Genomic DNA, 24,230 nt, shown 5'->3' on the forward strand with positions numbered 1-24,230 from the left:
ATGGTCCTCGTTGGGGAATTAGGGCCCCACCACCCAAGGTCCCTCTGCAGGTGTTTGAATGAACTGATCTGGGGTAAAAGCAGGACTAAGGTAGATTTAGGAGGAGCAAGTCAAGTCGGTGTTGATTCCATCGGCCGGCGTTCTAATCGATTCGATATAATTCAACCATCACTTACTAATACAGGTCAAATCCTGTGTAGGTTTGTGGAAGAAAGTGGGACATGAGGAAGCATTTATTGGGCCGTCTACTGTGTGCTGGGTAGGCGCTGTGCTAGCTACTATGGAGACCGAGGCAAGGAGACATGGTCGTCATCCTCAGGAAGCACCCCCCATGACCACCATGACCATAAACGCCCACAGAGCCTTTTGTTCTCTTCTCTTCCTCCATGAAACCTGCTGCCGGGAAAGCAACGGTAAGTTAGGCTACACTGAGCAGCTGGGCAGGTAAACACCCGGGCCTTCGGTTGTCTCTCACTGTCCTTTCTCTCCTTCTTATTGTAGTAACGAGCACCCCCCACTCCTTCCCGCCACATCCACCCCCAGTTTTGGCTAGACACGTGACTGCCCAGCCAGAAAAAGGATTTCTCAACCTACCCTGAAGCTAAGTATAGACCATGTGATTATGACCAATGACATAGGAGTGGAAATATGTAGCGACTTTTGGGGTACGCCCTCCGCTCCCTCCTTCCCGGTTCCTGTGGGCTGGGATGCAAGCATGGAGCGTAGCGGTGAGCAGGCTTCACACCCAGGGCGAGGGCCAACACCTTCTGATTGGCGAAGCCACAAGATGGGGCGGGCGGGGGGGTGGGGGGGGACCCAGGTCTACGGAGTAGAACGATCCCATCTCTTCAAGCCTCTCCCAGCCCGGACTTTCACATGCAAGAGAGAAACTAAATTCTTTCACCCATGGAAACTGAGCTTTTGTTGAAGCAGTCTCAAATCCACTTCCTACTACAGTGACTCCCCCTCCCAGAAGTTGAATGAGCCAAAGGAATGCCTGGAGCAGGAGCTGTCTCAGAGTTCCTGAAATCCTAAGCAGAGGCCCTCTCCGGATCCAGTGTTTATAACAATGATCCCAGTGCCCTCTGATATCCCAGGGCATCACTCAGTTCATTTATCATCCACTTGTTGGGACAGCATCGTATTTCATTGCGTGGCATATGTCTAAGGTCATATGGCTAGCGCAACAGTGATGCCAATAGCCACGAAGGTCCCATTCGTCAGTCAATGGGGCCACTTCATGGTTCACTGTGAATCTGTGAGGTGTGTTACCTGAGGAGTAGCTCATCTCCACTTACAGAAGAGGCATGAAAGCGTGTCAGACAAGAGCCCAGGGTTAATAGAAACTCTGATTCTCAGATTTACCTTTAAGAGCTCTTGACATTTCCTCAAATTAAGAATGGTTTTCTCTCCTTGGAGATTAGGGTCCTTTGGCACAAGCCAGGGAATACTATTAAGAAATCTTTCTTTTCCCTTTCTTTAAGTAGTTGTGAAAAGGACAATTAAGCCGCAGAAATGCGAGCACTAGAGAAAACAGGAAGTTGGACAAAAGGCGGCATCATGCAGGTCAGGGGAAGTGTAGTGGTTACTAGCATTTGGAAGTCAGTGGTTACGGGTTCAAAATAGTTCTTGGTCATGTTCAACCACTGGAAAGCCTTCAAAATGCCAAGCAGTCAATGGTTTCTAGATGAAAGTATTTTTCAAAAGTAATAAAAACTCTCTCACTTCTGATAACATCTCAGCTTACTGAGCGAAATAATGAAGGGCCTTTTACACCACACTGGACTCACTTCCTGGAAATTCATAAATACCAGGCCACAGAGCGTGACAAGTAACTACTAGACAAGATGGCCACTCGGTGTGTTTAGAGAACGGACTCGTGTGGGAAAGACCCAAATGTCTGGTCCTCATGTCAATGTCTTTGGACTGAAAAATCACCAGAGATGGAGGCAAAGAGGCCCCAGGTGGAAGTGGTAAGGCAGGGCTGGAGAGGCAGAGAGCGGCAAGTGGCCACATTAAGGGGGAGGTTCGGCTGTCTGTGGAGAATCCACGTGTTCTTTTTCCAGAATCGAAGCAGGGATGGAGAGACTATGGCCTTTGAGTTGAAAGACCCAGATTTGAGTTCTAACCTGGCCCTGGACGTCGCAAGCTGGCTCCTAGGTGGACGCACAACTACCCAAGGAGCAGATGTTCCGCCGACTCCAGAGGGTAATGTGAGGAGGCAGGAAGATGTTTGGGGAGATGCGTCAAGTGCCACACATTTTGCTCACTGTTCTTTTGTTTGTAAGTGCAAGTCAGCGTAGGCAAAAAAATGGCATCTTTTGCTTCAGATGGTGGACATTTCTCAGAGCGGATCACGAACACATTTCCCTTCGTCACCGGTGTATGGAAGGACTGAAGTCCTCTGTCTTCATGGGATTGGCTCGTCGCTTCTGGGAGGAAGCTTCAAGAGTGTGCGATCTGCCATATCCCCTCATCCTACCTCAGTGATTGTGTGGGGAAAAAGTTTCCACTGTCCTTAGTGACTGTGGTGAGAACACTTACTCCCTGTCCCCCCACTCTTCATCGGCTGGGTCGCAAAAATAAACTTGTTAACTTAAAAGCCGCTGCAACCTTGGGAGTGTTTGTTACTGCTGCATAACCTCCCTGTGGCTGCATTTTATCTTCCGTATTCCTGACGCTCTGGCATTTGGGGCCTTGATCCTGGAGACTCTCCCTCCCTGTGCTAATTCCTACCTCCCCGGAGAACAAGACTTTGATACAAAAATCAACCAATCCACAGCCACACCGTGAGATCTTTTACCAAACTCTCCCACACCAAGCAATAGTCCCCCTGGCCCGAGTCACCCCAGGCCCAGGTACCGCACAAGTAGGGACCACTTCTGTAGTCCAGAGCCCGCTGGAATTGTTCAAACTAGCCAATCCTGAGCTGACTTGATGGACCTATTCTGCCTTGCCCATTCCTCCCCGTGAAAACCCCAATAAAGTCTCGGGCCATGCTGTCCCCTTGCGTCCCTGCCTCCTGACCATCTCCGGTCTTTCCCCAGGTGGCCCTGTGTGATGTGCCACACCTCATGATTCTAGAGATCGTGTGCATAAACTTCGTCCTTCATGACAATAGTTTCCAATCTTACCATTCCCGATAAAAGGAAATCCTGGGTACATTTTAACACCAGGAGAGAGCAGGAGGAGGCTGGGAGTGGCATCAGGCACACCGGCTTCTCCGGTCCTCTTCCCAACCTCTGGGTTCTGCTTTGCTCTGGGCTGGCCTCTCCCCTTGCAGATGGGCTTTCTCTGTGTGGCAGAAGAAGGACCTTCCTGGCTTCACTACCAGTACCCAGAGGCGGGAGATGATTTTTGCTGATTCCAGCAGAAAAAGTCAAAGAGAAAGCCTCAGGCTGGCCCAGTTCGAGTTATATACAATCATGACACAGTCTGTGGGCCAAGCACATTGGTTAGGACTGAGCCACGCACTGCCCACTGTGGCCTGGTGGGTGGAAAGTGCTGGACAGCCGGGGACACAGGCAGGGTGATAGGTCTAGCATTGCCCTTTTGTGGATGGAGTCTGGACATCCAAACCTCGCCATGTTCTAAGGAAAGGACAGTTTACGGACTGCTACTCGTTACACAAAGTACTACTGGGAAATCAGACAAGCACTGAAGGAGGGAGCTTCCTTTGAGATCCACAGAAAGCTAGGAGGTTTTTCTGAGATAGGATCAGACCAACTAGAAATACGGTATCCACAAACAATCCATCCTCCCTATCAGTGGAAAACAAACCCCGTAAGTGAGCACATGAGGTGAAGGGTAGCAAACATTCATTGAATTTTCCGGTTATTTATTGAATGCCCTCCATATGGAATGCACCCAGATGGTTCTGTTCAGGTCAACTTGACTAAAGGAACATCCAAATGCCCAGACACCTACGCTGCTTCAAGTGATTTTGTTATGGCTTCCCATGGGAGGTCCAGAGAACAGGGATTGGGAGAACTCTGTGAGTCACAGGGACCAAAAGGGAAACAGAGGGGTTGAATTCACAAGGCTGAATTCAACCTACGATCAGGGGCTCTCAATCTGGAAACAGTGGGCTGGCTTCCAGGGTCCATGAAGCTCTGTCACTGACTGTAAAACATGGAATGTTCATTTCCTACAGAAAGGATCCACAGCTTTCACAGATTATCAATGGACACAGCCGCCATGAAGTCAAGAACTGCCATTTTAAGAGAAGTTTGCTCAGCTTCCAGGAAACAGCAAAGAGGAGCTGGGGATTTTTTTTCTTGACATTCCTAGTGTCTCAGCAGTGAGTTTTCTCATCTCTCCTTCAGTTCCAGCACTTTCCGAATGGAGCCAAAGTCACAGACCTCCACCTCCCTGGCAGAGTCCCGTGTGGTAGACAGAAAGCGAGACAGATCTGGGCCCAGGTCCTAATGAGGCCGCTTCCCGGCAGGCGACTGGACTTCACGGAGCGGATTTCCCCACTGGTGACATGTGCCGTCCATCAGCCCTGCCACAGCAGATGAAGTGATGGCAGCAGACAGCCGTCCACCTCCCTTTCCTTTAATAATCAGCACTAACATGACCGAGCCTTTCTTCACGAAAGCCCTACAGAGTGGGTACTTTAGTATCCCCGTTTAGGTGGTCTGAGACTCGGAGGTCAAACACCTCATCACTGAGGCAGAGCTGGCTTCCGACCCTGGCAGCCTGACGGGGCCCATCGTCTCTCCCCCAGGTTCCACCTGACCCCACCCCGCGTTCATGCACACTGCCCAGAAGCCGTCAAAACGGGCACTCGGCAGGCTGGACGCTGCTGCCGTGGGGTGATGTGGATGGCGAGGCGGCAGCCTCACACAGGGGTCCCTGGGATGTGACAGGCACGTGCCAGGGATGGCTCAGCTCTAAGGGGTACATCCACGCTAGCTCTTAACGGGCAGATACTGTCAACCTCGTTTTCCTTTGCTCTGCATGACAGACAAACCGGGAACGTGGGAGGGTCCCAAGCCTGGTTTCAGGTCACGCCATGCCCATGGGCTTAGCTGGGAATTGCAAAGTTGGGATCATCTTTACGAACATGAGGCAGCACTGGCCTGAGGCAACAACTCGGGCTGAGGACAGAAGCTTCGAGGAGCATGACTAGAGTCATGAAGTTTTCAGAACTGTTATTTATTTCCAGTCATTCCCACGTCTGTAGCCTGGAACGGCAGCACGATACCAAGGAAGGGCCCTCTGGCTTTGCGAGGGAGGAGACGAGCAGCCATCTCAGACTCCCTACGCTGGAAGGAGGGCCGGCAGTGTTGAGGGGGCTCGGGAGGGCTCTGAGCGTAGGCCGGGGCGGAGCATACCGAGGTGGCCCCGCTCTGGAGACCCGGCCAGCTTCCCTGACGGAGGGGCGGAACCGCGGGGTCACCACCCTGTGTTCCAGGGCTGCCAACGCGTGAGTCACACCTGCTGCTGGGAAGGAACTCGTTAGATGAGCTCCACAACGGGGCCCGGATTTTCCAAGCAGCCACACGCACAGCTGCTTGAGGCAGATGCCCCCTCACACGGCTCTGGCGGCTATTAAGTCTTCCGGCGACGGAGGCTTCTGCCTCGGAAAGAGGCGAAGATAGTGAGGAGAACAGCGTGGGGGCGCGGCCGCTTCCTCCCAATCCAGCGGTGCCTTCTGGATGGCAGCCCCCTCCCCGACCCAACCGGCCGGCCTGCCGTCGGCCGCAGCTGCCGCTACAGGGACGGCTGGGAGGCGCTCCGCCGCTGGCCGGCAGCTGGGACCCAGCAGTGGGGGCGACGGCTGGCTGGGGTCATTTGTTGGCCACGGCAGAAAGCTGGTCTCGGATGCGGCCCAGCCCGTCCAGCATAGTGTCCAGCGTTTCCTTACTCAGCTCCACGGTGACAGCTGAGACAGAAGGCTTGTCTCCACACAGACTAGGATCTTCCTGGATCTGCAAAGAGAACGTGGCCCAAAAGTCAGAGCCGCCCCTCTTCCCATCGCCCTGCAGGTGAGCCCTGGACCTGGGAGCCCTACCTGGCTTTCCTGAACCTCTGAGGACAGGCCCTTGGCTCAGAGCTACACAGCGTCCTAGCCCTGGAGTTGTTTAGCACATGGGATTCCCAGAGGCTCGGGAAAGTTTCCATCCATAAGGGGTGCTGAGGGAGAGTATCGGAGAAGCCGAGGCTCACTCACCCCTCGGACCCCCGACTCTGGGCCGTCAAGTGAGAAGGTGCTGGGGGGCCCACACTGCTGCTCTACGCAGAGGGAGCCAGGGTACATGGGACTCCACCGGGGTGCAGAATAAATATTACAGCTTCTAGTTAGGGTTATCTGTTTCTTTAAGAACAAAAGAAGAGTCTACTAATATCTAAAGACTTAGTTGTTAGAGGCACCCCTACTTTTTCATTTTCTTACAGGTGTGATTTTCTGGGTGTGTGGTTAAGTGAACACAGCATCACTAAACAAACCCTAAAATGGACATGCAGTTTAAAAAGATTCCAGAAAGAACTGTAAAGTGAAGGTAACACCGAGGAGGCAAGAGTGTGCGAGCAAGAAAACGAAGGGCTGACAGTTGTCTAACTGCTAACAGGAGCTCCCGCTCAGCCACATCACAAACAGCAGCGGCCAAATCCATCGGACAGGCAGTTGCCTGAGAGGCACCAAAATTATCAAGAGGGCAGTCTGAAGTCTGATGGCGCGCGCCCCCGTGGAAGCTAAACTTTCCCGTCAGTGTGTTAGGTAAACTTCAGGGATCAGCAAACGGTTTTTAAAACTTGTGCTTTGTGTCTGTCGTACCACTTTAAACTGTCTACTTTTGGTCTATGTTTTATTATGTCTGTAATATGTTAATACAGTAGTATTATGTATACTTGACAAATAAAGACTCCCTCTGGGTGCTAAATTTTTTCCTACGGGGTTACAGGTCCCAGAGCTTGGGGACTGGCATTTTCGATGGCATGCGGGGGGGCAAGTCGCTACAGCCCCTTCGTTCCTTCTCACGAGCACGGCGGCAGACGTACCTTCATCTGGAGCAGGCAGGTGGGGACGGCCATGCGGCTGATGCTGTCAGAGGAGGTTTTGATGTCCACTCTCCAGTCCAGGTCGACTAGGCGTGGCAGAGAGACTGTGAAGGAGACAGCACGGCTCAGAGCTCACGCCCCTCACGTTCCCAAGCCCTTACTCTGTGACAGACAGCCCCGATGGCTGTGTCATGCTCCCGGGCCGCAGAGCAAGTCTCTGAGGGAGGCAGAAGCCGGGGTTCAAGACCTCACAGGAAGTCACAGGCCTTCTTCGCTACTGCTCTGTGCTGCCTGTGCTTAGCACCGATTCACGGTGGGCGCCCGTCCAGGCTTCTGCCGGCACACACGACCCTCCGGATGTCGGCACAGAACGAGAGACAACACAAGGCAGGGAAGATGAGGTTGGGCCTGAGCCTTAGGAAATGTGTCGCTTCGACAACAGTGGAGAGAGCTCTGGTTTGAGAGGGAGAGTCGGCTTGAAGCTGGGTTCCACCGCTTCTCTAACCTCTGAGCCTGTTTCCTCATCTGTAAAGTGGGGATAACCTTAGCCTAGCTCCCGGGGGTGGGGGTGGGGGTGGGGGGGGGGTGGGGAGGACCAAATGAGTTAATGCTAGAGTTTGTCAACACTGTGACTGGCTAGTAAGTATAGTAACCATTTATGACATACCTCTTTTATTTCAATCTTTCAAACTAATTCAATTTCCATTACTGTTTTTTTCCTAATGGAAATATAATAGTTTTAAGTACTTCACTTTCTGCTTTGCCTATTTCCTTTTTTTTATATAAACAACACACCCTTATTATATTAAGTTCACAATCAGAAAAAAAAACGAAAAAGTGCTGATGAAAAAGAAAAGCACAACACACAGTTCACCGGGATTAGGTTAATGCACACTGAGCTCTGGTTACCAACTCCGGCCGCCTGGCAGATGTAGAGCCGGGGCCGGAAAGGAAGGGTAGGGAGGAAGGTGGGTTTCTGGGTACTCACTCTGATTTGCTTGGGCTTCAGTTCGCCAAGTGGAGCTGTTCAAGAGGGAAAGATGAGGAAAAAATAATGGAAGAGGGATGAGAACCGACACCGAGAGAGGCCCGTGGACCTGGACCTCTACCCCTTCCGGGGTCTTTAAGCCTGTAATCACTTCCTGACGGGAAAGGACCACAGAAATGTTTGCCTCCAAGAAGCAGTTTTCTGTCTGTTTTACACAACTCAGTGATGTGAAGGCCTTAAGTGCTGTTAGTTTTCATAGCTTAGAAGGGCGTCTGGGTGGCTCAGTTGGTTACGTTTTCATAGGTAGGGAAAAAGAAAAAAAGAAAAGGCTTGTGCACGGCATTCGCCCTGCACTATCGTTCTCCGAGACAAAACAGGAAGGGTCAATCTATTCTCCTGTACTGAGCACCCGCTCCACAAAGTAATGCATCTTCTGCAGACACACCCGAGCAGACCTGTCTAGTGCTACGGCAAAGAGCGCCACAGTGAGGTGCCAAGCACAGGCAAAATAAAACATGGTCACGTGTGAGGAAGTTTCTGAAAAAATAAAACCCTTGGCAATAGGCATTATCTGTTATTACAATTCCGTTCAAGCCTACTGCTAACCAGCAGCTAATTGGTTCTGCTTAAATTGTATGTATCCAAAGGATTTTCCCAGAAAATATTTAGATAATTCACAAAAGAAACAAAAATGACTGATTAAACATATGAAAAAGAGGAGCGCCTGGGTGGCTCAGTCGGTTGAGCATCCGACTTTGGCTCAGGTCATGATCTCGCGGTTCATGAGTTTGAGCCCCACATTGGGCTCTGTGCTGACAGCTCGGAGCCTGGAGCCTGCTTCGGATTCTGTGTCTCCCCCTCTCTCTCTGCCCCTCCCCTGCTCGCTCTCTCTCTTGCTCTCTCTGTCTCTCAAAAATAAATAAACGTTAAAAAATAATTTAAAACACATGAAAAAGACATCTGACATCACTAGTATCAAAGATACATAAACTGAAATGAGGTGCATTTGCCATCTGTAAACTGGGGGAAAACGTGAAACAAATTCCCTCCGTGCTGATGAAGGCGTGGGGACGGGGCTCTTGTGTCCTGCTGGTGGAACACAGTTGGTGCAACCTTTCTAATGGCCAACTTGAGAATATAAAGCAAAGCCTCACTCTGGCCTTTAACCAATAAGGAAATGATTAAGCATGTGAGCAAAACTTCCACAGTAAAATTTTCACTGAAGTGAAAGCTGCCATTAGCCTAAACATCCAACACTAGGGAATTTCTTAACTAAACTATACACAATTTCTCCACATAAAGAATACATTTAGCCATTAAAAATGACACTGAAGATAAATATTGACCCGAAGTATCATTATAAAAGCATTACAAGGAATTCTCAAGAAACGAGCACTTACATGTGTTCCAGGATGATTTTCGTCAGCAGGTTTTTGAGGTTTTGGTGGAAATTTTCAGGAAAGAGAGCCAGAATCGCCTCGGCAGAGGACAGGTCACGGAACACGGCCAGCCTGGTGAGGCGGTGCAGAGCCCGGAGCAGCTGCGGGACAGTGTGTGGTGACGGGGTGGGTGGGGGCGGGCTTGTGCTCCCCGAGGGCCTGCGACTCGCTGCCACAGTCACCTGAACGGTCCCATGGGTCCTGACGCCCATGTGCCTTGCCCCACCTCTACGTCCACCTGCTGTTCTAGAAGACAGGTGTAGCTGCCTGACCTAGGAACCTGTCAACATGCCAGAAACTTCTGTTTGGGAACAAAGGGTTAATAAGCCCTCTTTCCTTGTGCACAGAATCTGACCTTCAGTTCACTTTCCAGCCTGTTCCCTGGTAACGCGAGAGAAGTGAAAAGTTAGCTGTGTTACTAGGCGACACTGCCTCAGGTCACTGCCTGGGGTCACTGCCTCGGGACCAGGAGGTCCGCATGAACTCCCTGAGCTCGGCTTCCGGCTGCACACTGCCTGCCCCAACCTGAAGCTGGGCGTACTGAATCGTTACCAGAGATACTGGCTCCCGAGGGGGCTGGCCTTTCAATCCAGGGTGTCCTAGTCCGTAGGCTGTCACCGAGGAGGGCAAAGAGAACAAACGGATCAGGTGGCTGTGCTGACTGCCCAGGGGTTCCTGACGCTGCCCCGCTAGGCTGCCGTGTTCCACTCTGTCCTTCCAACCAATTGTGCAGCCCAGTGTGGCCTGCGGTTGTCTGGGAGCCTAACAGTGCTTAGCTGAAAGCAAGAATCCGGAGGGAACTAGGGCTTTTTCGGATGCCGCGGGAGGACCTGCAGCCGCAGAGGCACAACCGAGAGGTGAGGGGGCATTAGCCCTCCACTGATGAGGGTGCAAGTTAGTGGATCGATGCCCTCCAGGGTGGCAATTCAGGGCTGTGTTCCCCAGGGTTTCTTACAGGATCCCCTGATTGAGCGCTGTCACCCACAGCAGTAACCAGACATCAATGCAACCCTTCACGGCTTTGCTCTCCTTCCCTGCTGGGTTTTTCCCGCTCCCTCCCTCCTTCGTGGTTTCCAGACTCACTTCCCCAGGGAATTACGTGCAGCCAACTCTTCACCTCAGGGTCTACTTTTGGGGAACCCAAACTAAGTCCAGCTCGCTTCTATAATCTGGCTTCTGCCTTTTACTGTTCTATCACTGACTTTAATGAACAGAGCTGTGTTAAAAATAGCAACAATAATAATAACAACAACAACAGCAACAACGTAGGTCTGTTTGGATGAACTCCTGTTTTAGAAACCTATCTGCCCTAAAAAGAGAAGGCTGTGAGTACTGCATAAACTCACTCTTCCTCTTGGCCACCCGCTGAGGTCAGGTGGGGGTCCAAACGTATGTCCCCTGACTCATACTCAGGCCTTGGAGCCTCTGCCCAGTGATCCCGAAGAAGTCTGTCAAAGCCATCTGGCTGACAATCTAACAGCAGAGGCAGGTTACAGGGAAAGAAAATCACACAAAGGCTGGCTTTGGTCCACACTGTCTAGGGAACAGGTCTAAAAAGGAAATGGCCGGACCTCTGATTCTAGGTATAATTCTCCCATCCAGGCCTCATTTATCATAAGGAAGTGAAGGTTCAAAGACCTTCCTAAGTTCACTAGCATTAAAAAAAACAAAACAAAACAAAATCTATTTTAAGTTTGTTATAATGTCAACAGACACTTCAGGGGAAATATTTCCTTAGATGTGGCAATGACTGGGACGTTAAGAAAGAGCCTAATGAGTTGAGAAGCCAGTAGCCAAAGGTCATTTCTGACCATACTTACCTGCTCTGCTTCCTCCTGGGTCACAGACAAGCTGGAACATGTCATATCCAAGAGCTTTTTTGAGCCAACGGCTGAACTGGAAAAGCTCTCTTGGCACAGCTGTCTGACAACATCTTTTGAGGAGGCCTATGAATTAAATCACAGGTGGGGGAAGAAACCAATTCAGACTCTGAAAATACATGTTTTAGAGCATAATACTGTCCCAGTCATGGTGTGATACCTTTGAGACTCAAGATTTAAAGGTCCTTAGGACACTTCCATTTCTGGAAAGATGAAACAGATGTACTTTTCCTTAGTTTTTCCTTAGAAGCATAACGAAACCCATTGGGCACAATTAAAACCACATACAGAAAACAAACGCAAAATAACTCTGACAGCGGGGGTGGGGGGGGGCAGGGGGAGAGGGGAGGATCGGGACCTGCTGTGGACTTCACGACCAAGAAATGACATGGTGGTGAGTTTACTGGATTCCCTTTTTGTCTGTAAATCGCAGACTTTGAGCTGAAGAACCGGGCAACCCACGATGCCAACAGGTACACAAAAACAAAACCAATAACTCCAACAAATACTTGCTCTCTCTGGCCAAAAAAGTTCAGCAAGATAGAAAACTTTTAAGTGATAACAGCTCTACTGCAGCTGAACACCAGAGAAAAAACGATAGCCCCACTCCCGCCTACGTCAGCAAAGGCTGAGTGGGGAATGCAGACTTCCACCCTCTGCTGCTGCAATGCGGTGTCCCAACGCCCCCACCGGGGTGGTGTCAGAGAAGGCCAAGTAGGGAGCTGGGACCTTCATCCACACTGAACGACAGCAAGTCCCACCACCCCATGGGATTAATAGTCACCACATGGGGCCAGAACTCCCACCCCTGCCCCATGGTCACAAGGAACCCCCACTTTTGGGTGTCAGTAGGAGCCAAGTGCAGAACCTGGAGTTTTATCTCCTTCTGGTAGTAATGAGGCGGAAATCCTTCCCCCCTACCCAAGCAGTGTCAGAGAAAGCCAGCTAAAACAGAAGATTTAAATAAGATCCAGAATCTCAGAGTATAATACAAGAATGCCCAGCTTTCAACTGAAAACCATTCATCATGCCAAGAGCCAGAAAGATCAATGCAAAAAGATAATCATTACATTGTCCACATCAAGATAAGAGATGTTAAAATTATCTGACAAAGATTTCAAAGCAGCCATGATAAAAATGCTTCAACAAGTACTTACAAACACACTTGAAACAAATTAAAAAGCCAGAAAGTCCCAGCAAAGAGAGAAGATACAAGTAAGAACAAAATGGAAATTTTAGAACTGAAAAAATACAATAACCAAAATTAAAAGTTTGGTAGATGGGCTCAGTACCAGGAAGGGACAGAGGAAAGAATCAGTAAACTGGAAGACAGAACACTCGACATTACCCAATCTGCACACAGAAAACAGACTGAAAATAATAACAGAGCCTCAGGGGTCTATGGGACTATACCAAAAAAATCTAACGTTATGTCACTGGAGTCTTAGAAGGGGAAGATAAAAGGGGGCAAGGCTGAAAAAGTACTTAAAGAAATAATGGCTTAAAACTTTCCAAGTAGGGGTGCCTGGGTGGCTCAGTCGGTTAAGTGTCCGACTTTGGCTCAGGTCATGATCTCACCGCTGGTGGGTTCGAGCCCCGCGTCAGGCTTTGTGCTGACAGCTCAGAGCCTGGAGCCTGCTTCGGATTCTGCGTCTCCCTCTCGCTCTGCTCCTACCCCAACTCATGCTCTGTTTCTGTCTCAAAAATAAACAAACATAAAAAAAAAAATTGAAAAAAAAAACTTTCCAAGTTTAGCTACAGATATAACTGTATACATTCAAGAACCGAAGCAAATTCTCAAGAAGATAAATCCAAAGAAACCTATACCAAGACGTATGTCCAGCAAAACTAAAGGCAAAGAAAAAAAATCTTGAAACCAGTGAGAGAGAAACAATATCTTATCTATATGGGATAATGAGAATAATAGCAGATTTCAAATCAGAAACCATGGAAGCAGGAAGGCAGTGGCACAATATTTTCCACAATATTTACAGATATTGGAAGAAAAACGATCAACTTGGAATCCTACACCAGCAAAAAATATCCTTCAGAAAATGAAGAGGAAATCAAGACATTCTCAGATAAAGGAAAACTAAGAAAATTTGTCACAAGACAAAAGAAGTTCTCTTAACAGAAAGGAAACAATGAAAGGAACCTGAGAACATCAGGAAGAAAGAACACAACAAACAAAAATAAGGGTAAACACAATAGACTTTCCTTGTCTTGAATTTCTAAATTCTGTTTGAAGGACGAAGCGAAACTTATACCACTGTCCAATGTGGCTCTAAATGTATGCAGAGGAAATAACTTAAAGACAATTATATTATAAACAAGGGAAGGGACTTGAAGGAAGATAGGGTCTCCACACTTCACCTCTAACTGGTAACATGAGGACACTGATAGATTGTGATTTATGTATATTAATGTAACGAGAGTAACCACTAAAAAGATTAGAAAGAGAAATATATTTTAAAATGTTACAGATAAGAGGGAATGCCAAAAATGTGTTCAAATAGCCACAGGAAAGCAGGAAAAAAGTACAAAGAAACCAAAGAACATAAAAGAGCAGATAAAGAAACACAAAAAATTAAATGGCAGACTTAAATTCTAACATTCGATAATTATATGAGCTGTAAATGATAAATTAAATATGAGCTACAAATATGACTCAATTAAATGCTGTCTATTAGAAATGCTCTTCAAATACGATAGAGACAGATTAAAAGCACGGGAAAAGATATATCATGCAAATATTAATGAAATAAAATCAAGACTGGCTACATTAATATCAGACAAAGTAGACTTCACAGCAAAGAAAATTACCAGAGACAGAAAGGGACATTATATAGTGATAAAAGGTTCCATCTCCTAAGAAAACATCCTAAATATGTATGCACCCAGGAAGAGAGCTAGCAAACACAAGAAGAAACAACAGATAGAACGGACAGGAGGGATAGACAAGTCCACAAATGCAGTTGGAGACTTCAACAACTGTCTTTCAACAACTGATAGAACTAGACAGATATTCAACAAAGACCTAGAACATTTCAGCAACACCATCAATCAATCTAATCAACATGTATGGAACACTACCCAGCAACAGAATATACATTCTTTTCAAGTGCCCACTCAACATATACCAAGATACATCATATTCTGAGCCATAAAACAGACCTCGACGAATGTGAAAGAACTCAAATCGTATAGAGTGTGTTCTTGGTGACCACAATGGAATCAAAGTAGAAATCACTAACAAAAAGATGTCAAGAAAATATCCAAACAGTTGGAAACTTAATCTACAGATCAGAAAGGAGCACAAGGGAAATTTTAAAAATTATACTAAATGCGTAAAAACGAGAAACAAAACCAAAATTTTGGAGACACAGTCACAACAATGTTGAGAGCAAAATTTACAGCATTAAATGCATATATTAGAAAAGAGGAAAGTTCTCAAATCAATAATCTAAATTCCCACCTCAAGAACAAAGAAAAAGAAAAGCACAGTAACCCCAAAGGAAGAAGGAAGGAAACAACAAAGAGCAGAAACCAATGAAATTGAAAACAGAAAAAAAAAAAAAAAAAAAAAAAAAAAAGAGAAATCAATGAAACAAAGAACTAGGTCTTTGAAAATATCAATAAAGTTGGCAAACTTTTAGCAAGCCTGACAAAGTTAAACAGAGAAGAGACCTAAATTACCACATTCAGGAATGAAGCAGGACATAGCACTACAGATTCTAAAGATTTCAAAAGGAAAATAAGAGAATAACTGCAAACAACTCTATACATATAAATTTGGCAGCTTAGATAAAGTGGATAAATTCCTCAAAAAACACAAACTACCACAATTCCCCCAATATGAAACAGATAATTTGGATAGCCCTATAATGATTAAGGAAACTGAATTCATAATTTAAAACTCCCCAAGAAGAAATCTCCAGGCCCAGATGGTTTCGCTGGAGAATTCCTTTTTTTTTTTTTTTTTTATTACATATTTTTTTAATGTTTATTTTATTTTTGAGAGAGAGATAGAGAGAGCACAGGGGCAGGGCAGAGAGAGGGAGACCGAGAATCCCAAGCAGGCTCTGTGCTGATAGCAGAGAACCCGATGCAGGGCCTGAAACCATGAACCTGAGATCTTAACCTGACCCGAAGTCGGACGTTTAACTGACTGAGCCACCCTGGCATCGCTTGCTGGAGAACTCTAACAAATGTTTAAAAAGAATTAACTAATTCTACACAATCTTTTCTAGGAAACAAAAAAGGATACCATATTAACCAGCTCAAGAAGAAAATCACATGATATCAATCAATGCAGAAAAGGCAGCTGACAAAATTCAACACCCATTCTTTTTTTTTTTTTTTTTAAGTTTTATTTTGTTTTGAGAGAGAGAGAGAGAGAGAGAGAGCGAGCACGAGCAGGGGAGGGGCAGGGAGAGAGGGAGAGAGAGAATCCCAAGCAGACTCCATGCTCAGTGCAGAGCCCGATGTGGGGCTCAAACCCACAAACTGCAAGATCATGACCGGACCCAGAACCAAGAGTCAGTCACTTAACTGACTGAGCCACCCAGATGCTCCTCAACATCCATTCCTGATGAAAACTCTCATAAAATTAGAAATAGAGAGGACTTTCCATAACTTGATATACAGCATCTACAAAAAACCGAGAGATAGCATTATACTTAATGGTGAAAATCTAAAGTCAGGAACAAGCCAAGGATGTCTGCTGTTACCAGTCATTTTCAACACAGTGCTGAAAATTCTAGCCACTGAAATAAGTTAAGAAAAAGAAATAAAAGATCAGAAATGTAGAAACAAAGTTGTCCCTATTTGCAGATAACATGACTGTCTACACAGAAAGTCCCAAGGAGTGTACAAAAAAACCTACTAGAATCAGTGAGTTCAGCATGTTTGCAAATAGGAGATACGCATAAAAAATCAGCTGTATTTCTACATGCTAGCAATGAACATGTAAACACTGGAATTAAAACTACAATATCAGCGGGGCGCCTGGGTGGCTCGGTCGGTTGGGCTTCCGACTTCAGCTCAGGTCATGATCTCGCGGTCTGTGAGTTCGAGCCCGGCGTCGGGCTCTGTGCTGACAGCTCGGAGCCTGGGGCCCGTTTCGTATTCTGTGTCTCCCTCTCTCTCTCTGCCCCTCCCCTGCTCATGCTCGGTCTCTCTCTCTCTGTCAAAAATAAATAAACATTAAAAAAACAAAAAAAAACCCCAAAACTACAATATCAGGAGCACCTGGCTGGCTCAGTCGGAAGAGCATGCAACTCTTGATCTTGGGGATTGTGAGTTCGAGCCCCACACTGAGTGCTGAGATTACTAAAAACAAAATAAATAAACTTAAAAAAATAAATAAATAGAAATAAAAATACACATCATTTGCAACTGCTCAAAAAAAGGAAAATACTTGGTGTAAATCTAGCAAAACATGTACAGGACTTGTATGCTAAAAATTACCCAACACAGATTAAAGAAATCAAAGATCTAAATAAGTGGGGAGCTATACTATAGATTGGAAGATTCAACACACTAAAGATGTCAATTCTCCCCTAACTGATAGACAGGTTTAACACAATTCTTACGAAAATCTCAGCAGGTTTTTAAAAATATAGACAAAATCATTCTAATATTTATACAGGAAGGCAAAGAAACTACAACAGCTAAAACAATTTTGATAAAGAATGAAGTAGGACAAATCAGCCAATCTGATTTTGAGACTTATTACATAGCCACAGTAATCAAGACTATGTGGTATCACCAGAGGAATAAACAAATAGATAAATGAAACAAAATAGAGAATTCTGAAATAAATTACACAAATTCACCCAACTGATTCTTTTTTTTTTTTTTTTTTTTTACTTTATTTTTATTTTGAGAGTGATAGAGAGAAAGCAGGGGAGGGACACAGAGAAAGGGAGACAGAATCCCAATAGGCTCTGCACTGTCAGTGCAGAACCCAACGTAGAGCTCGAACCCCTGAACAGTGAGATCATGACCTGAGCTGAAATCAAGAATTGGATGCTCAACAGACTGAACCAACCAGGTGCCCCCCAACTGATTGCTGCCAAAGTAGCAAAAGCAAGTAAATATAGGAAGGGCAGCATTTTCAACAAGTGGTACCAGAACAACTGGCCATTCACGGGCAATAAATAAATCAATCAATCTCACACTGTCTTACACATGTTATGCAAAATTAACTCAACGTGGATTATGTACTTAAATGGAAAACGCAAAACTATAAAACTTTTAGAAAAAAGAGGAGAAACTTTGGAGACCTATGGCTTGGCAAAGAGTTCTTAGCCATGACACCAAAAGCACAGTTTGTAAAAGGGAAAATTGTTGACAAATTGTACGTCACCAAAATTAAAACTTTTGCTCTGTGAAAGCTCCTGTTATGGGCTGAATGGTGTCTCCCTAAAATTCGTATGTCGAAGTCCCAAATCCCAGTACCTCAAAATTTAGAAACAGAATTGTTGTAGATGTAATTAGTTAAGACGAAGTCATTAGTTAAGATGAAAACCCTAATCCAACAGGACCCGTGTCCTTATTTTAAAAAGGGAAATGGAGACACAGGGATGCAAAAAGGGAGAACACTATGAAGATGAGCACAGAGATTTACAAGCTAAGGTATATGGAATGTTGCCAGAAACTAGGAACCAGGCATGAAACAAACTGGTCCCCACAGCCCTCAGAAGTAACCCATCTGGCCAACACCTGGCCTCCAGAACTGTGAGACAATAAACTCCTGTTGTTTAACCGTGAAATCTGTGGTACTTTGTTATGGCAAACCTAGCAAGTTAATACACCCCTATGAAGAGGATGAAAAGATAGCTACAGACTAGGAGGAAATATTTGCAAACCACATATCTGACAAAGAACCAGTATCTAAAATGCATAATCTCAAAACTCAAAAGTAAAAAAGCTGAACAATGCAATTAGGATATGGGCAAAAGACATAAAGAGATATGTCACTGAAGAAGATATACAGATGGTAAATAAGCATGTGAAAAGATGTCCAATATCACTAATCATAAAAAATAAGCAAATTAAAACCACAACGAGATGGCGCCTGGGTGGTCCAGTTGGTTAAGCGCCTGACTCTCGATTTTGGCTCACGTCATGATCTTATGACCATGAGACTGAGCCACGCAATGGGCTCGGCAGGTGTGCAGCCTGCTTGGGATCCTCTCTCTCCCTCTCTCCCGCTTGTGTATGCGCACGCGTGTGCTCTCCCTCTCAAAATAAATAAAGAAACATAAAAAAACCCCACGAGATACAAATACACACCCATCAGAATGGCTCAAATAGCATGCAGTGATGACAACGAATGCTGCCAGGATGGGGAGAAACAGGATCCCTGATCTGTTGCTGGTGAGAATGCAAAGTGGTACAGCCCCTCTGGAGAACAGTTTGGCAGTTCCTTAAAGAATAAAAAAAAACAAAAAACCCCAACGAACCATGCAGCTACCAAATGGCCCAGCAATTGTATTCCTGGGCATCTATTTCAAACAAATAAAGACTTGTTTTCATATAAAAACCTGTACACCAATGTTTATAGCAGCTTTATTTGTAGGACCAAAAAATCGAAAACAATCTAAACGTCGTATCATGGAATACTGCTCAACAATAAAAAGAAAATAACTATTGCTACAACGTGGATGAATCTCTAGAGAAAAGGGCTAAGTGAAAAAGCCAATTGCAAAATGTTATGTATTAAATGATTCCATTTATACAAGGTGTGAAATGACAAAATTATAGACAGGAAGAATGCCAGGGGGCAAGGAGAAGGCAAGGGCAGAGGGGAAGTGGATATGGCTATAAAAGGGCAACATGAAGGATCCTGTGATGATGGCAATGTTCTGTATCTTGCCTGTATCAAAGTCAATATCTTGGTTGTGATATCATACTATAGTTTTGCAAGATGTTACTGATAGGGGGAACTGGGTAAAGGGTAAATGGGATCTTTCTGTACTGCCTTTTACAACTACATGTAAATCTATAATTACCTCAAAATAAAAATTCAAAGTGATTTTTTAAAAAAGAAAATACATAGAGTAACAGGAATGAAAATGGATTAACTATTGCTACATATTGGCAAGGAAAAACAGCCAGGAACAGAAAAACCAAATGCTGTATTATTCCTTTTATGTGAAGCTCAAACATGGGCAATATTAAATTGATTTTAAAAGTAAGGACAGTGGCTACCACTGGGTTGGTGAGGGTGACGGTAGCAATTATGGAACAACAGAGAGATTTGTGCAGTACTGGTAATGTTTTGTTTTTGACCAAAGTGATGGTTACATAGGTGTGATTAATCCCTGAGATGTGCACTTTTCTGTGTGTTACACATTAATGATAATTTTTTAAAGTTTATTAAAGAAAAAAAAGTCCACACCGATGAATACATAAGGGGTGGTCAGAACAGCCACAATGAGGGTTGAAAGGCCCAAGGTGGAAGCTGAGAGCCATAGGTTTCCAATCCTAGCTTTGTTACTTCATTCGTTAATTCATGTAACAGTTATGTATTGAACACATGCCGTGTGCCAGGAGTTGAGGATACTTGTTGGGGATACATTTGTGAATAACATAGAGCAGATGCTTTTAGGGAAGGAAAATACAAATGAGCACTGAAGAGACTGTTAAGACAAAAGAGGGACCACTGTATGGACCAATCAATGACGATGCTGTGCCATGAACTGCTTAGTATTAACTCAGCCTTCTTCATCTGGAGTTAAAAAAAAAAAGAAAGAAAAAAATCCCGATTGGATCTTACATTCTGTAAGAAAGGCAGAAAAGTGTCTACAAGGGAAGATAAGGCCGCCCCTTCTTCCACAGGAGAAGTCAGAGTTAAACAAGTAATTCCAATCCATCATTTCATTTGGTTTTAAGTAGCCTCACAATCTTTCAAATAATCCTCCGGGGAGTGTTTTGGCCCTTACGCCGGTCAAAGGAACTACAGAAAACCCGCGATTCAGGAAAACAGAACGCACGCTTCGCTCAGGGGGCTGTGCGGACGCAGAGGAGAGAGATTTCCCAACTACAGAGCGAAGGAGGGCTGCGGGCTGAAATGGGGAACTCGTAGTGAGGATCTAGCACTTAGCACCTCAATACACCAATCCCGAAAGCCAGCCCCGGAGACTCTTAGTAGGGGGCATTTGTACAGCGCCTGCACGTCCGTTATCTGATTTGTCTCCCCACCATCCAGTCGGGGCGGCATTAATTTCGTGCTCACTTCCAAAAAAGCTCGGAAAAGCGCAACTGCGGGGTCACCCAAAGAGGTAGTGGCAGAGTCGCGGCTCCAAATCCGGGTTCCTTTAGTCTTCCCTCTCCTTCCCAAGTCCCGGGGACAAAGACCCGCCTCGCGCTGTCCCCACCCCTCCAGTTTACCTTCAGCAGGCTCTGGAGCGCGGCGAAGTTCTCCACCGTCAACGCGGCCATCTTCCCCGAGTCACCTGACGGTGACACGCGGAGAAGCTCGTCACGTGGCTCCGAGGCCGCCGCAGAGCATGCCGGGGGCTGTAGTCCTTCGGGTGGTGGCGGCTGCCGCGGTGGTGGCGCTGCGGGATGGGGAGGGGCCAATAGGATGCGACCACTGGATGGCTCCGCCTGGGGACCCTAGGACAGTGGAGTTTGGAGGGCGCAGGCGCGGGATGGTTTTCCCTCGTGGACCTTTGCCTGTCTTGGCTACTTACCAGGTCAGGGAAAACTGATTTTCCCTGACCCCTGTGGGTGGGGCTGGCTGCTTTGGGGGATGCACTTGCGGGTGGTATTCACACCCATGTGTGTCCCCTCCCACACTGTACCAGGATTGGTCTGTGTGGTCAATATCAGGTGGCAGAAGTGATGGGATGCCACTTCTAAGATTATTTATAGAAGACTGTAGCTTTTGGGTACTCTTCTGTCTACTTTTTCTTGACTCTCTTGCTCTGGGGAAAGTAAGCTGTCATGCTGGGAGCAGTCCTCTGGAGAGGTTCATGTGGCCAAGAACTGAAGCCTTTGGCCGGTAGCCAGCAAGAAACTACAGCCTGCCAACAACTTCATTACTGAGTTTAGAAGCAGCTTCAGTAGCCTTGGTGGAGCTCTGAGACGACAGCAGTCTTGGCCAACATTTTGACTACAACCTCGTGAGAGATTCAGAACCAGAACTACCCAGCTAAGCCACTCCTGGATTTCTGGTCTTCAAGAACTGTATGATTATAAATGTTTGTTGTTTTAAACCACTAAGTTTGGTAATCTGTTACATAGCAATATTAACTAACACATGGAGGCAATGAAGCATAGTGGCTTTAGAATTCCATCTAAGTCTGAATCCCAACTCTGCATGTTATTAACTGTACCTTGAGCAAATTCTGGAAACTCTGTGAGCCTCAGTTTCCACATCTCTTAAATGATGTTGATCACACTTACCTCAGAAAGCAGAGCTGACTGATAGGTGTTGCCCCATGGAGGGCATCCCGCTCTCCTTGCCCCCTTGCGGGCAGGTATGCTATGAAGAGATCCCATGGGCTCCAGTAAGTAAAAGGCGGGGCTTACAACCCTGCACCATGTCATCCCGTTTTGGTAGAGCTGCGCAGACAGCCACTACCATGATAAATTTAAAGGTTTGTCTATGGTCTGGAGAGCTTCCAGAAATTCCTAAACCATAAATGTTTTCATGGGAAAGAACAGGATAGAATGTCAAGAGTTTCTTTCCATAATTTGGTCCCACTACTTGGTATTTTCCCCATTCTACATATGAGGAAACTAAGGTACAGAGAAGTTAAGTAACTTGTCCAAGGTCACACAGCTAAGTAGTGGCAGAACCCAGATTCAAACTTGAGCAGCTGGGCTCCAGAGTCTGTGCTGTTAACTCCCAAGCTGTACATGCCTCATTGTCTTCTCATAGCTGAAAACTCATGCTTCTTCTGTCTGGATGTCTGATTACCTTTCCAAGAGGGCAAGAGCAATCTCAGGGTGTTCCTGGACAATCAGCCCAGTGGTGTGATGAGAGACGAGATGATGAGTGGAAGGGGTACCTTTGGAAAAAGACTCAGGTTCAATTCCTGGCTCCTGTGTGCTTCTGGCAAGTTATTTCATCTCTCTGAACCTCAGTTTCCTCATCTGTAAAATGCGAACAGCAATTAAAATACCTTTTGACCATTAGGGGTAACCCAAGGATGACTTATACCCCAAGGAGGGAGGAATTATTCATTTGGACACTCCATTTTGGCCACTGGCAACTCTAAAGGGCAGAGCATTCCTGTGCTATGAGAATGGGTTACCAGTAGTGATCACCCACCCGTTTCCCCAAGAACAAGGGATTTCCTGGGCCACAACACTCACAGTGCTAACACTGGGACAGTCCTGGGCAAACAAGGCTAGTTGGTCACCCTCGTTTGAGCCCTGAGCCTTTGAGGGAAATCATCCTTGTAGAACGTGTCCTGTCTCCTCCAGTGGGGCTGATGTGAAGAGAGCAGTATGGATGCAGTGTTTTTTAATAGAAGGTGATTAGGGGTAAGGATCTTAGGCTGAAAGTTCTTTCTTCCTTCCTTCCTTCCTTCCTTCCTTCCTTCCTTCCTTCCTTCCTTCCTTTCTTTCTTTCTTTCTTTCTTTCTTTCTTTCTTTCTTTCTTTCTTTCTTTCCTAATAGCCTTATTGAGATATAAATCACATATGCAATTTACCCACCTAAAGCGTACAATTCAGAGGATTTGGGTATATTCACACGGTTGTGTAACCATCACACAATGCAAGAACATATTTACCACCTAGAAGAAAAAACACACTCTTTAGCTAGCATCCCGCCTTCTCTCCCCACTACACCCCAGCCCCAGGGAACCACTAATCTCCTTTCCTCTCTATCTGCCTGTTCTGGACATTTCATATAAAACAGAATCGCACGTGACTGTTTTTATCAATTTCTTCCACTTAACCTGTTTTCAAGGATCATCCATGTTGTATAGCGTGTATCAATACTTCATTCCTTTTGATTGCTGAGTAATTTCCATTGTATGGTGAGATCACATTTTGTTTACCCATTCACCAAGTGATGGGTATTTGGCTCATTTCTGCCTTTTGGCTCTCATGAGTACTGCTGCTGCGAGCACTCTTGAGCAAGCTTTTGCATAGGTTCCTATTTTCCTTTCTCTTGGGGTGTATACCCAGGAGTGAAATTCCTGGGTCACTCTGGGTTTAAGTTTTTGGGGAACTTCCAGACTGTTTCCCAGAGTGGTTGCACCATTTATGTTCTCATCAGCGACATCTGAGGGTTCCAATTTCCCCACGTCCTCACCGCCGCTGGTTATTATCCGTCTGTCTGGTTATAGCCGTCCTGTGGGTGTGAGGTGGTGTGATGAGCAAGCTTGCTTCCAGTTGAAATGTGCATGGCAAGCGCATGTGTCATTGAGGCTACTGATGGTCATTTGAGGTGACTGATGGAGTTCATGGAGGTTTAAAACCCCAGTCTACCCTTGGGTCCTGCCACCAAGTCCGGGCTGCCTTCTTCATTAGAGGAATGCCTGCAGGAGGCAGATTAAGCTGAGGGGCCTGTGGCCCTTTAGGGAGAGCCCCTCATTTCCCTGGTTTCCCTTTTCCTCGCCCCCATTTCAGGGACTGAGATGAGGGTGTGTGTCCATGGAGAGAAGGAACTAAGGGGTAGCTTCCCCTTTTTGGTCTTAGGCCACCTGCTCTGAGTCAAAGACTGGTTGTGAGGTGCCCTGATCAGCTCACTGGGAGACTGCAGACAAACTGGGGACAGAAGACCTGAAAATGACAGGTGCACACTGGCGTGGACGTGCTGTCTGTGTCCGGATCAGGCAACACAAGCTGCATGATGTGGGGCTCCCTTTGCACTAACAGTGTCTTAGTTTATGCAGTATTTCAAAATTGGGAAACGTGACCTCAAAATCCAGATTTCTGGCTTTTCTCT

General features: G+C 46.2%; 1 protein-coding gene across 3 annotated transcripts; it reads right to left on the minus strand.

The window, feature by feature from the left end:
* Positions 1-3,821: 3,821 nt before the first annotated feature.
* On the minus strand, positions 3,822-20,829 carry COMMD9 (COMM domain containing 9). Of its 3 annotated transcripts, none has more exons than XM_058688648.1 (6): positions 20,712-20,829; positions 11,253-11,378; positions 9,394-9,533; positions 7,994-8,028; positions 7,006-7,109; positions 3,822-5,936 (listed from the first exon to the last, which is right to left on the minus strand). In XM_058688648.1, the coding sequence occupies exons 1-6, from the start codon at positions 20,760-20,762 to the stop codon at positions 5,796-5,798; spliced, it is 597 nt and encodes a 198-aa protein (XP_058544631.1). In that variant the 5' UTR covers positions 20,763-20,829; the 3' UTR covers positions 3,822-5,795. The 3 variants fall into 3 exon arrangements, with proteins under 3 accessions (XP_058544631.1, XP_058544633.1, XP_058544632.1); XM_058688650.1 differs by lacking the exon at positions 20,712-20,829 and adding an exon at positions 20,428-20,635; XM_058688649.1 differs by lacking the exon at positions 11,253-11,378 and having other exon boundaries at positions 20,712-20,766.
* Between the last annotated feature and the right edge of the window lie 3,401 nt (positions 20,830-24,230).

This window comes from Neofelis nebulosa, chromosome 10, assembly GCF_028018385.1.
Source record: "Neofelis nebulosa isolate mNeoNeb1 chromosome 10, mNeoNeb1.pri, whole genome shotgun sequence".
NCBI lineage: Eukaryota > Metazoa > Chordata > Mammalia > Carnivora > Felidae > Neofelis > Neofelis nebulosa.